The sequence below is a fragment of the Xiphias gladius genome, chromosome 11 (genome assembly GCF_016859285.1).
Source record: "Xiphias gladius isolate SHS-SW01 ecotype Sanya breed wild chromosome 11, ASM1685928v1, whole genome shotgun sequence".
Lineage (NCBI taxonomy): Eukaryota > Metazoa > Chordata > Actinopteri > Istiophoriformes > Xiphiidae > Xiphias > Xiphias gladius.
The window spans coordinates 27,993,708-28,007,719 of record NC_053410.1 but is presented as its reverse complement, the minus strand read 5'-3'; the positions used below and the strand labels follow the sequence as shown (position 1 = coordinate 28,007,719).

Sequence of the window (14,012 nt, the reverse complement as noted above, 5' to 3'; positions counted from 1 at the left end):
CTCCTGTCCATACTGGCCTATGGGGATCCCTTCCTAACATGATTTTGACGTAAGAGATGGAGGAAAAAATCCACAGTCCTCATTCTTTATACAAATGCATTTAGTTCAGTCTTAGTTAAATAAATCAAATGGATATCTTTCAATGTTATAGTGTTTTTAGTACAAAATTCCCTCTGTGTTTTCTTGGACAGTGGTTTCTTGCTGAGTGTCAGTGGAGGCACACTAAGAAAAAGAAGGAATTTTGTACTAAAAAGACTAACTTTGGTAGATACCCACTTTCAGACTGCTGAAGCCTCATCAATTTCCGCTAAACTTTTGTTTGCATTTTTAGACAGTACAAAAACTGAATCTTGTCAGCCAATGACATTGAGGGATCTCTTCAGAGCCATTAAAAACAGGAAGAATGACTACAGCAACTAGTAACTAATCAGTGTACATACAAGGCATGTGAGCGTTGTTTCATAACAGACTTGAAAAAATTGAGTGCCATTCATTCCAATGAAAAAAATCATAGTCCAATATAAATCCTCCATGGGGTTATCGTGAGTTGTATGACCTCATTATTGTAGATGATAAGACCTAGAGGAAAATAAGCCAACCTGGAGTTCCTGGTAAACTGGAAATTAGGCAGAATCAAAGCTTGTTGTAAGTTTGGAGATAAAACCATTGGCTGTTTGTGTCTTTTGGCAACAGAAAACAAGTAATCTCACCTATCCGTTGTATCTGAAATCAACTTGCTTGTAGGACAGATTGTTATCTTAGCATGATTGAGAACACAGATGCTATGAGTTTTAAAAGAATTGTGATAAGCTTTAGGCTAAATCACTGTATTCTGCATACAAAGCTTGTTATCAGTGAGGACAACCTGCTGACATGGTCATGTAGAAGATGACCTTTGACCTCAATAACAGACTTTTACCATTGGACACCTCACCTACACAGGTGGTTTGGGCATCATCCAGGCGGTATCCCTCATCACAGTGGCAGGCGTATCCCTCAGCTGTGTTGTAACAAATCCCCTGGCCACAAATATAAGGGTTGATCTGACACTCATCCACCTCTGGGCCAGAAGAGAGAGAGGGAAAAGAATATAAATGTAACAGCAGTTTTAGAACTAATGATGGGTCTACAAAATATTATAAAGAGTTGCAGGGAAGCTCAACATACCATTAATGTACCACTAGTCAACCGCTCAACATTAAAGTACCACAAGTTCACAACACATCTCATTAAAGTAGCCTTGAGCAACTGAATGTAGGAAGGGAGAATCCAATTAAATGAATAAAATGAAAGTCATTGGATTCATTTGTTTTGTTTATTGATTTTTAATTGACATTTTAACAAAGTCAACCATTTGCCTTTTTTTTCTTAATTTAATATGTTTTCTGCACAGCAATTATGAAGATAATCTACCATATAAATAACATACCTTGTCCCCTTGATGTTGTGTGTATTTCTCATTATTTCAGGCCTGCGTAAAATACCCCTTTGAAGTTTAACTGGTCATGTTTTCTCTCAGTTACTGCTTGACTTATGAATACAGATCCTTCCAATCTAACTAGCCATCCTTGCGGGCTTACCCGGAGTCTAAAGGCCCAGTCACACCAGCATTTCAAACAACAAAATGTAGGACTAAAATCAATGAATGTCAGTAGAATCATCATAATCTCACAATCCACTTGGGGGAGTAAAGCAAATCCTTTTTTTGGGTGGAGTTCAACTGTATTTAACCTTGACATATGAATCCAAGCCACTGACCAATGGCAAAATATTCTCGACTGTCTGATCTGTCAGTCAATGAAAAACCAGAAAATAAGCGTATTTTCCAAAATGTCAACCTATTCCTTTAACTTATTGTCTGGTTTGCGATCAAGCTACTTAACTTTCTAAATTAAAAAGTTAGCAAGCCAGCTAGCTGGGAGGGCAATTCTGACTTGTGCCAGCATGTCCCTGGCTGACTAGTGTGTTAACAATTAGCTCCAGCTACACCAGTTTCACCAAGCTTCCAGCACCACCTAGTTCATGAGGAAAAGTGGATGAATCCTACTGTGACACTTTGTGCTGTGAGCAAGCCTTAACGAAATGATCAGTATTAAGCAGTATATAATCAATATCAAACTGAGAGAACTCCATCTGTTGATGAGGACTGAGATGTGGGTGAAAGCCCCAAAAACACAGCGTCGAGAAAAGGCAAATTAACCCTTTGGAAGTATCTGCATTCATGTATGAATTTGTTTTAAATAATGGTCAGATCTTCAACTAAATTACAATTATGAACAAACAATCTCTTTCATCTAATAACACACAAATAATTGTATTGTTCTTGTCCATACTGAATGCATCATTCAAAAATTCACAGTGTAGGTTAGAAAAAGTATGTGAACCCCTCAGCTAATGACATCAACAAAAGCTAATTGGGGTCAGGAGTTCGCAAACATGTAGTCCAATCAATGAAACAAGATCCGAGGTGTGGGTTAGAGCTACTTTGACTTATACAAAAAAAATCAAACATTGAGTTTGGTATTTACAAGAAGAATCTGCTGATGTGGACTTATCATCAAGAAGTGTTGGTTTGCATAAAGCGAGTTTAGATATTTATCAGTCCACAGTCTATAACTGTCTCTAAATGGAGATGATTTGGTACTGTGGCTACTCTCACTAGAAAAAAAGCCACAACACAGATTGCTCAGTGAGGTGGAAAAGAACCCCAGAGTTACAGTTAAAGGCTTAAATTAATCACTGGAGAGTTTATCAAGGTATCTTACAAAGAAATGTCAGGGTGAATGTCTGACAGTCAGACACCCTATGCCTGAGCTGAAGAAGTTCTGTAAGGAAGAATGGTGCAAAATTCCTTCTAAATATTGTGCAGGTCTGAGCCACAGCTGCCAGAAGCACTTGTTTGAGGTTATTACTGCTGAAGGAGCTTTGACCAGTGATTTAATCCAAGGGTTCATTTACTTTTTCTACGAGTGCTGTGGATGCTTAATGGTTGTGTTCAATAAAGACACCAAAGATTAACTAATGTTGGCGAGTTATTAGCTTAAGCGCATTGCATTTGTTTGTACTTGTGACTTATATGAAGATCAGATTACATTTTTTTTAAACAATTAATACAGAAAACAAAGAAATACCAAAGGGTTCTCTAGCTATGACAGTTCTTAGGTTTTAATGCTACAGCCTCTAGCTATCTAGAAGTTACTATGAACCTAGTCACAAACTTATTGTGGGGTTTACAAAAAAAATGGTGCAATCGTATCCAGGACAGAGAAGAATAGAATAAATTTTTAAAAATGAAAAGAAAACAAAGAAAATTAAAAAATAAGGAATGTTTTATTATTACCGGTTGACTGGGTGGGGGCGATGTCCTGGCCTGCATTAGATGGGAGGATCTCCACTGGTGCAGGTGGAGAGCTCCTTTCAACAACCTCTACCAAGGCAAAAAACAAAGTAATAGACAAATCCATATTTCATTATTAATTCAACATATTTTCTTTATCACACATGGCACATTGATTAATGATTACATCTGCATCACTCTAGGACATTTTAGCAGACTACACTGTATATTTGGGTTAAATAAAAACACATTTTTTTTTTATACATTTCTTACTGTTATGCAGAAGAGACCCAGCTGTATTTGCCCACTGCCCAGTAATGACACTGGCAGCTTAGCATCTCTCAAAAACTGCCTTGACACCATTTCAGGAATAGTTCAACATTTTGGGAAAATATGCTGATACACTTTCTTGCCAAGAGAAGATAGCTCTCAATCTCATGTTTGTGCATTAAGTATGGAGCTCGAGATCACAAAAAAAGTACAAAGGAGAAAGGCAAGGTCATTAATAATGAAAAGATGACTATTATGATCCAACAAATGTGCTGTTCATAAAAGAAGCTCCTTTTTGATGTTTGGATTGGTGTAGTCTGCATTTTGCAATTTATGATACTTTCCAAAACCAGTGGCCAATTTCTGCACTAACTGATTAACAGGTCTAATCTTACTTTCCATTCATGTTCACTGTGGATCTGCACTCCAGGGGAGGTGGTATATATTCATAAAAAAATACTCGTAAAAAAATGAGATCCTAGATCAAGTTCAACAGCCAATATGTTTACATAGATGGACTCTGCACAGCAAGTATTCTAGACCCACAAAGAAATACAGCTACCGATTAGCTATAAATGTAATATTTAATTTCCTAAAATTCCTCCCTCACTATTACAGCCACACTATTATTATCCCTCACTATTATAGCTCTCTACCCACATGCAAAGATGGCTGTTCTAAAAAAAAGTACATTACATCACAACTTGGCTTTTTCAGAGTGGTTGATGATGCCTTTGCTTGAACTTTTTCTTACTCAATGTGCCAACTGAAAGGTCAGAAGATCACAAAAATCATTCCACACCCAATGTTTTGTTAATCTGACAGGTTACTGTTGAGGTATCTTGTTCTGTATCAAAGTCTTGGCAAGACAACTGACACACAAATTACCTACTCCATCCTTTGGCTCCACCAATTGTGAGCCAAAACCATATAGTCTGCCACAGCTATGGATGAAAACACGCTGATAATACTCCATACTCCATACTACATACCCAGGGAATTCTCACACGCCATCATGGTTGTTTGCATTCCCCCCTCCGATAACGAAGCAACTGCATCCATTCTGTTACCGTGAGACTCTAGACACCGCACCCTAGTGCTTTCTTCATGTTAAAAAGACATATTGCGCCATCGCCCTCCCCTGACTTGGGGGGACTACAACCTGGTCCACCTCCAGTCCAAGAATAGACCACTGGTCATGCGTCAACCTTCGACTGTGAGGAGGTGGTTTGAGGAGACTTATGACACTCTGCAAGACTGTTCTCAGTGCAACTGAATGAATGGATGCTTTTCTCATACCAAATAGTGAAGATATATATATGTTTGACAAAGTAAATCAACTTCTGTGTCCATATCTGTTCCAGTTGAAAACTGTCCACTGTTTTCCCAACAACAAGGCCTGGGTTAACCAAAGCCATCAAAGCATTCCTGAATGAGAAGAAAGAAGAGGGCATTCAGGTTAGGTGACAGGGTGGTAGTAATAGTAAAAAGAGTCCAGAAACAGCTGTCAGTGAATATCAGAGAAGTAAAGGAGGCCTATAGGAGATGGCTGGAGCAGAGGCTTCGGCAGAACAGTAGGACGGTCTGGAGAGGTGGTTACAAGGTCCAGGATTCCCTCCGTCCATTGGTCAAACCTTCATTGGACCCCACCTCCAGTTCAACCAACTGGATGTCACAGTGGACATTGCCATCACATACCTGCTCTACCGTGTCTACACCCAAATGGACAGGCCAGAGTGTCCTGCTGGGAAGAAGATGACTGCCATGCAGGTTGATGCTCCTCTGGTGTCCTGGGTCATTGACTACCTTAGCGGATGTCTTCAGCATGTGCACCTTCAGAACTGTTTGTCAGACACAGCGGTCAAAAGTACTAGAGGTCCACAGGGCACTATCCTGTCCCCTTTTCTCTTTACACTTTACACCCTGGGACTTCAGGTACAACACTGAGACCTGCTGCCCACAGTTGTTCTCCGATGACTCTACAGTTTTTGGATGCATCGGGGAGAGGATGTGTCAGAGCACCGGATGGTGGTGGACAGTTTTGTGGCCTTGTGTGAGCTGAACCACCCACAGCTCAACATCAGCAAAAAAAAGGAGCTGGTGGTGGATTTCAGGAGATTCAGGATTTCTGCTACTTCACTTTCCATTAAGGGAGAGATGGTGGAGATGGTACAGGAGTACAAATACCTGGATGTCCACTTGGACAGTATACTGGACTGGACCAGGAACTCTGAAGCTCTCTACGGGAAGGGCCGGAGTCGGTTCTTTTTTCTGTGGAGGCTCCAGTCCGTCAATGTCTTTGGCACCATGCTGTGAATTTTTTATGAGTCCTTGGTGGCCACTGCCATTTTCAACGTTGTGGTCTGCTGAGGCAGTAGCCAGAGGGTGGCCGACACCAACAGACTCAACAAACTGATTCTAAAGGCGGGCTCAGTCCTTGGGGGTGGAGCTTGATCCTCTGCATGTAGTTGCAGGGAGGAGAATGTTCTCAAAATTCCTCTCTATTATGGACATCTCCCATCCTCTACAGAGTGTTCTGGTTAGCCAGAGGAGCATGTTTAGACCAGAGTCTCAGAATGACTAAGTGCTCCACTGAACACCACAGGAGGTCCTTCTTTCCTCTTGCCAATCAGTAATACAATTCCTCCTCTTTCTGCACACCCCCATCAGTACTCTGCTGTTAAACTAATATTAAAATATTGTAGACCCACATTACACTTTTCATTAATTTTACCTTTGCACATTACGGTTAATTTACTGTTAAATAACTATTACTCTACTTTGCATGTTTCCATTTTTAACTTATGTCTATACTGTGATTTTACCTTGCTCATTACTTTTTACTTTTTGCACATTTGCACATTTTTCTATTCACATTTTTTTTAATTCACTTATTTATTATTATCACCAATTTGTAGTAGTTTTATAGTAGTTTTTACTTTTTTACTTATTAACTCCTTTTTCCTAACTGAGTGTTGAGCAAATGTAACAAAACAATTTCCCTGAGTGGGGATATTAATGTTTTTCAGATTCCGATTGTGCTTCTGATTAGTGAGAGAGGTCAGAGAGGACCACAATTAATCAAGGCCACAAGTATGCAAAGAAGGGCCCAGTGCAATAGCAATGCTGAGAGAGGGAACTCTGAATACGCAACTCTTTGAGCCTCTAAGTGGTTGGGTTATAATAGTAGAACACTGTCCTGGGGACAAGCTGTAGCAGCTAACACAGGCAATCTGAGGCTACAGTGTGGGTAAAGCTGCTGGGCCTGATAATATCTCTGGCCATGTACTAAGAACATGTACCTTCCAGCTAGTTGATGTTATTACCGAAGTCACTGTCACAGGAGAGTATTCACACTTGCTTCAAGGCAGCCACTATTATCCCTGTACCTAAAAAGTAGCCCCATTATGATGAAGTGCTTTTTGAAGCTGGTTCTTTAGTACATTAAAGACAACATCCCAGCCTGCCTGGACACTCACCAGTTTGCATTCCGAACCAACAGATCCACAGAGGATGCATCTCCACTGCTCTCCACTCAGCCCTCACACATCTTGAAAATAACAACACCTACTATACATCAGAATGCTGTTAGTTGATTTCAGTTGTCGAGACAGTATTCATTATTCAACAGAATCCCCCCCATTAAACAGGTTGGCAAGCTAACCACTCTTGAGTATTTTGAGGCTTGAGTATCACAAGATACTAGATACTAGATAACTTCAACTTCCTCACAAAGAGACCTCTGACAGTTCGGATTGGTGGTCACACCTCCTCCACTCTATTGCTGAACAGCAGAGCACCCTAGGGCTGTATTCTCAGCCCCCTCATGCTTACCCTGTACATCCAAGACTGCAACATCCCACATGAAGAGAGCACTTTTGTGAAGTTTGCGGACGACACCACCATCATCAACTGGATTATAAACAACGAGACTTCAAATCTGGAGGAATGTAACAATCTTGAGGTGAACAGTTTTAGGTTCCTGGGAATCAGTATCATAGAGGACCTGTCATGGACATCACCCATACTGTATCCACATTTGTAAAGAAGGCTCAGCAATGGCTGTACTTCTTAGGAAGGCAAAATTCCTATGCCAAGTTCTTATTAATTTTTATAGGGGAGCAATAGAAAGCATCTTGACTGGGAATATTACAAATCCGGATGGGATGTGCATGGTCCAGAGCTGGAAGGCTCTGCAGTGGTAGATTGAAACCACCTAGAACATAATTGGTACCATCTATCGAGCATCAGAAATATTGGTGAGATGATGTGCCTGCACAGAGCCAAAGGATACTAAAAGACAATACCCACTCCAGTCACATCCTGCTGCCATCTGACAAATGATACAGAAGTGGTATCATCAAACTGCAGTGCAGCTTCTTTCTTCGGGCTGTGAGACAGCTCAACTCCACCGTAAATAAATTACTCTACCAACAAAACTCAGCTTTGCATGTTATACATGTACTGCACACCGTTCTAAACATTGTGTGTCTCTGTGTGTGTGGGTGTGTGTGTAAGTACATGTCTCTATATGGTTGAATGGTAAAACAAACTTTTGTTCAAAACCATCATTGTGAGGATGTTTTGGTGACTCCTCACAACTTTAAAGGGCTGTTTCAGGGTTAAGACTTGGTTTTATTTGTAGCTTAAAGTGATAAAACATTGGAAGAAGACCATTTGGTACAAAAAGTAAAGAAAATCAATAAATTAATATATTAATAACTACTTTGAAGCCTTTTGAGGACATCGGACTCATCTCATAGCAGACTCTGCTATACTTTCAGCCGTGTGAGTTGCACTCTCAGCTGTATGTCCTCACACTGAGCTGTCCTACAGCTTAATATTAGCATGCTTGTTTTCCCAACATATTTGCTAAATTTATAAGTGTGCTAAATTTAGCATTATAAAATTAGCAGTACAGTACAACTGGACATAACAAACTATAACTGAACATGAGTACAGCTGAGACTGACAAAGTGTTCGAAGCTTGACATCCTCAATCCGAGATCTCCTAAACTGGCAACGTTATCACAAAGTATATAGGGTAGAGAAACAGACACCTGGGTAGGCTGCCTCCATCTTGACAGTGGACACACCCGGAGATAGTTGGGGCAGGATAGGTTCAACTACTGGCCTATTACTAAACACAGGAACTACCAGCTCCTTCAACGACAAGACAGACAACAACAAAGGTACAAGGTCAACAAAGCACCATATGCATATTTTTCAGTCCAAAAGTAATCATTTATGCTCCGCACACTGCATCTGACATGCAAAACAGATCTTGTACCGGGAAGCAGATTAGCATTTAGCTTGCATGGCAACTGACTGAAGTTTAATAACAGAGCAAGAATTAACAGCTCAGCAAGCAAGCCAGAAACAGAGACTGCCTGCCACATCTGAATGTCTGGATTTGTTTGGAACAAAGTCCAGATTTTAGTCAATTTTTGGTACTTATGTATACATATACACATCAAAGTTATACAAACTGACTCACTGCTCTGTGCTGACCAGCCAAAGTCATGCAGCAATGTTGCTGACTTCATGCAAAGGGGATTCTGCAACCCTTCAATTGATGGGAGGAGTGTTTCCATGCATGCACACTGCTTCTACAGTTTTACCCTTTAAAACACCCAACCTACCTGATCTGGTGCAGTTGTTGCTACTGACCAAAGGAAAAAAAGAAACAAAGTGCAGGTTTGTAACATAATATACTGTACATCAATGCTTGGATGTATTAGTCATGGCAAGTTGGGTTTTAATTTTTTAAGACACAGTTTAAATGTGTTATTCCAAAAAAATGTAATTGTGTTTCTTCCTAAAAAAACAAGGCTGGTGATATTATACATTTTAGTTATTGTCAAAAAAAATTCCATGAAGGAACCAAAACCAACATGTTAGTTTTTCTCTCAATACATTACAAATTCCCTACCATGTTTCTGGCTCTCAGCCCCAATTCCACTGGTTCTTACTGAAGAAGTAAATCTGTAAAAATGGGTCATGAATATACTGTACAGCTTTATTTCATAAAGGGGCTGGGTCTTTTCCTAAAACATCTGAACACTTTTTCAGGCAGTTTTTTGTAAAGATTACTTAAACTGGTGGAAATAGTGCATTTGTTAGGGAATATTTCAACCACAAATTTAGTGCTCTAGTGAGTATTTGAGACAGCAGAATGGTGGGGGGATTAGGTGATAATAAACTACAGCACCTGTGTTCGTCACAATGAACATGTCAGGCAGTACAATCGTTTGGCTGACTGATATATTTAAGTCATAATTGCTCTAACACAATAGCTAAAGAGACAGCTTGCAAACTTTACAAAAATCACAACATAATTATTCTGTAATCACAAGAAAAAGCCATACCCTCTATGGCCATCAATAAAGCAAAGACATGGTCATTTGCGATTAATCTCAGCTATGTGAAACACCCTTTGCTAAAAGCCCTATAGCTATTTACAGGCCCAGGTTTCCATGTTGTGAAAAGGTTATAAGCATTGCAGACCACATTCTTAAGTCAGAAATATATCCACACTAAGGATCTATAAGAAAAAAAACCCCTCCTGTCTTCCTTCCACCCAGAGCAGCTTTCTGCTGTTCGATAATGCCAATCTGTATGGCTGCCAGGCGCCATATTACTTTCTGGTTGTATCAAAACACTAATCTACACAGGTTTTGGGTGGTGGATTTCTGTTGGATTGTATTTTAAGGCCTGTCCTGTGTGCCTGGAAAACTCTGTACTCCTCTGTTCCAGAGAAGCTTAGCAGTAATTTGGACTCTGTCTGGCTTTGGCTAAAATGTTGCAGAGTTTCTCCTTCCCCCGCAGTCTGCCAAGCATGTCCTGAATAATAACCAGAGAGGGTGAAGCTCCTTTCTCTCTCTCAGCCAGGTTTATCTCCCCCTCTCTCTCCCTCTTTTGAAGATCTGTGGGCTGGGCTATGTTTTAAGGAATGTGAAGAGAGCCAAAGCACTTTAATCTTTGTCCTCTACAAACAAATGTCACAAGAGGGATGTTTCTTTTAAGATCTGGGTTCCTAATCACATGCAAGCGGGATCATACAAATCCGAGATTTCTAGTGGTACTTTCAGAGCTCTAGTTTGCATAAGTGAGATTGCTGTTCAGCCCACAGTGTAGACATTTTTAACTAGGACATTTAAAAAGAGACAAGAGATGCATTCATTATAGAGATGCACAAAAGTATTCCAGTTTGTCACTTAAGTTCAGTCACTTAAAGGTATGTCAGATGATATACCGCTGAGGAATAATAATTCCTAAGAAGAAAGAATATAACTGTTTCATGGTAAATTCTATAATCTACAATAATCTATAATCTGTAGTTGTCCACTCTGGGGACAGGTTGAAGTCTAGCTGAAAGCTGATGGTCACTATGATATACATAAATTAAGTGTTTATCTTATTACCACAATAGGCTTTACAAACAAGAACACCAGACTTCATCCATTTAGTCAATTGCAACAAATAATCTACATGAATCCCACAATGGAAACTGTTGCAGTGCTGAAGCAAGTAATTGACTGATTAATCAACTAACAGAAAAGATATCACAAACAATTTTGATAATTATTGGTCTGAACTTATTTCCTCACCAAGTTCCATTTTGTGTGTAATACAAAAGAAAGCAGGTAGTTTCATCATTGTATTTCTATTTGTCCTTGCATAAAAAACTTTTGGAGAAGTATTGTTTCATCTGAAATGTTGCTATCAGAAATTAGACCTCATCTGCATCTGTTAAATGACTTAATAAGAATGAAACAAACATTATTATCCTTGCTCAAACAAACTGGCATTCAGTAAAACTCACCCCTCTCTTTTTCCTCACCCAGACTGGGTGCACCTAACTTTATTTTCAATTGCAAAATATCATCATGGCTGCAAGAGTATGGATACTCCATTGCTGACTAGTAAACAGCAAAATAGAAAAAGAAGTATACAGTTTTACCTTGGACTTTATGTGCATCGTTCACGTACAAGATGATTTTATTGCAATTTTCACATTTTCAGACTTTCTCCTAACCTGCTTTGCAGCAGTTTTCAGTCATTATTTAATCTTTTCTTATTTAACAAAAATTTTAAACATTTGCTGTATACCACTTTTAAAATGTGACAAATTGCTGTTTTCACCTTTTTATATCAGTGGAGGACAAATACAGCATCTTTAGGTTTTGATGGTTGGACAAAGCAAGTTATTTTAAGACAAAGTTTTGGGCTCTATATTTCCCACAATTTCCTAGAGTCAATTCTGTCATTTTATAGACTACTAGATTAACCAGTTAATTCAAATATATATAAATTATTGCCAATAATATTCATATGGCATTATACTCCTAGCAGCTTGATGACGAAATTTTATCGTGAGTTGGCGTTAAAGGATATTTAAGTTTTAACATTTCAAAAACTCTGTGAGGTGGATATACTGGCAAAGTTCTAACGTCAATTCCAAAGTGTAGACTGATGACCAAGGGACACAGAGCTTTTGCAGAGAGGTCCCCAAAGTAATAATTTCTCACCTCTGATTATTAGAAAGAATTATAATATGTCTGCTACATGGAACAATTGTGTTTTGGAATGTTATTCACAAGTCAAGACGAAAAAAGACTGTGAAATTGACTCACATATGAGTATCAGCTGCTGTGATGCAAGCTTTCTCTCACAAGGACCCAATAAATGTAATTTGGGCAACTGTTTTGCATCCTGGCAACCCTCCTTTACAAATGTTCTTGGAATGACAGACTTGTGGGAGAGACCTTGGTGCACACTGGAGGAACTGAATTTCCCAGCTGCACTAGGAATTCTTGGGGATACCCAAGAGAAGCTGAAAGAAATTACTGAGTGAAAGGATGATTGGGCTGTTTGGCTCATTCTGTTGCTATTGCAACCCTGACAAGGACAAGTTTCTCAAAAATTGATAAAATGGGTCTGCCATTGTTTCAATTTTATTTAACTGCACCAAAGTTATTAGGTCATTTGATTTCATTAACCTGTATTTGAAACATTCAACAGTTGGGAAACATCTAGCTTATGCTATGCATCAGTTTTCACCCATAATAAACATGTGACATTAAACTAAACAGGTTGAACATGCACTGGTAATATGACATGGTAGAGGCTAACCTGGAATAATCTCCTCTGGTTTCCGAAAAGCCTCCACTGGTCTCTCTGGTGTTGGCAGGGGTTGGGGGGGTAGCAGGTCAGCAGGCTCTTGGTAAATGGTGACTGGCTTATTGACAGGAGGATTTGGTAGAACAGTGTAGCCCATTCCACCAGGACAGATCTCTTTGAACTTAGCTACATAATTAAAAAAAAAAAAAAATACAAGTGCTTATCATACAAGTGGATGTTTTTTTTTTTTTAAATGTTGTTTTTAAATGTATACACATGTTGATATTGTTAATTGCATAATGTTAATTGTATATCTGTCATATGGACTTGATGTGACAGTTTCACTGAGATTACACACAGCTTCCTAAGGTTAGACACACCACAAAAGTTTTGGAAATGCTAATTTGAACTAGTAAAATATCATTTGAGTTCATAAAAGAACTACAAACAGTTGGTACTAAAACAACACCTCGTGGAATACATGCAAACTTTCTAGGTTTAATCTCTGAATGTTATAAATTTGGGAATCTCCCTTTAACCACAATTTGAGCCACAATTCAATTCCTAATAAAGAGATGAAACACAGTTTCATGACACAGTCCGAGGGATCCTAACATAAAATCAACCTATAAACCGATGATGGTCCTCTTTTTTTTTACGTCTACAAGTAACCTGTTTTATTCCCAATTTGTTAATGTTTGTAAATAAATGTAATTAATCCACTGGAGGGATTCTTGAGCATTTCCCTCTGAATGACCTCTATGATGTAGCAGCTGTAGGTATGTGATGTGTTCATTAAAGACAGATTAACATCCCATTTTAGCTTGGACATGACCCCTTCACAAATTCAACTCCTTCCCCCATCACAGCTCTGTCAGATCATTGCTCCCTTGTTTCTCTATCCCCATCTAACTAATGCATTTTAGCTCAAGACATTTTAATGCCTAGATATAACATCTGACTATCACCTAGAATTCATAAAACTGCAGTTACATATGTATGTAACTGCAGTATATACATATACTATGTGAGTATATGTATATACTCCCATTTTATCTTCTATGCCGGCTGGTAATGTCTACTAAGTTACTAGGAGTAGTAGTATTTCTACTACTGCAGTATTTCTACAACTAATACTCTCAGTTGCGTGCTCAGTCCTTCCATACTCCAAACTATCCACATTGCTAACTTTGCTTGATTTATTTACCAGGGGTGGTGTGGGGGAATGTGGGGTGAACGTGATGTTGTCTTGTAATTCAGGGGTGACATGTCTTGGAGTAGT

The 14,012-nt window shown here is 39.1% G+C and overlaps 1 protein-coding gene across 7 annotated transcripts in view; it reads right to left on the bottom strand.

The window, feature by feature from the left end:
- ltbp1 (latent transforming growth factor beta binding protein 1) overlaps positions 1–14,012 on the bottom strand; it is a 188,647-nt gene that overhangs the window by 47,281 nt on the left and 127,354 nt on the right. For 5 of the 7 annotated variants that reach the window (XM_040138966.1, XM_040138970.1, XM_040138967.1 and 2 more), the window contains 5 exons: positions 12,743–12,916; positions 9,250–9,272; positions 8,668–8,770; positions 3,341–3,427; positions 935–1,060 (listed from right to left, as the gene is read on the bottom strand). In XM_040138966.1, coding sequence (XP_039994900.1) covers positions 935–1,060; positions 3,341–3,427; positions 8,668–8,770; positions 9,250–9,272; positions 12,743–12,916 — 513 coding nt within the window. The remainder of the gene's footprint in view (positions 1–934; positions 1,061–3,340; positions 3,428–8,667; positions 8,771–9,249; positions 9,273–12,742; positions 12,917–14,012) is intronic. The other 2 variants (XM_040138968.1, XM_040138969.1) reach the window with 2 other exon arrangements.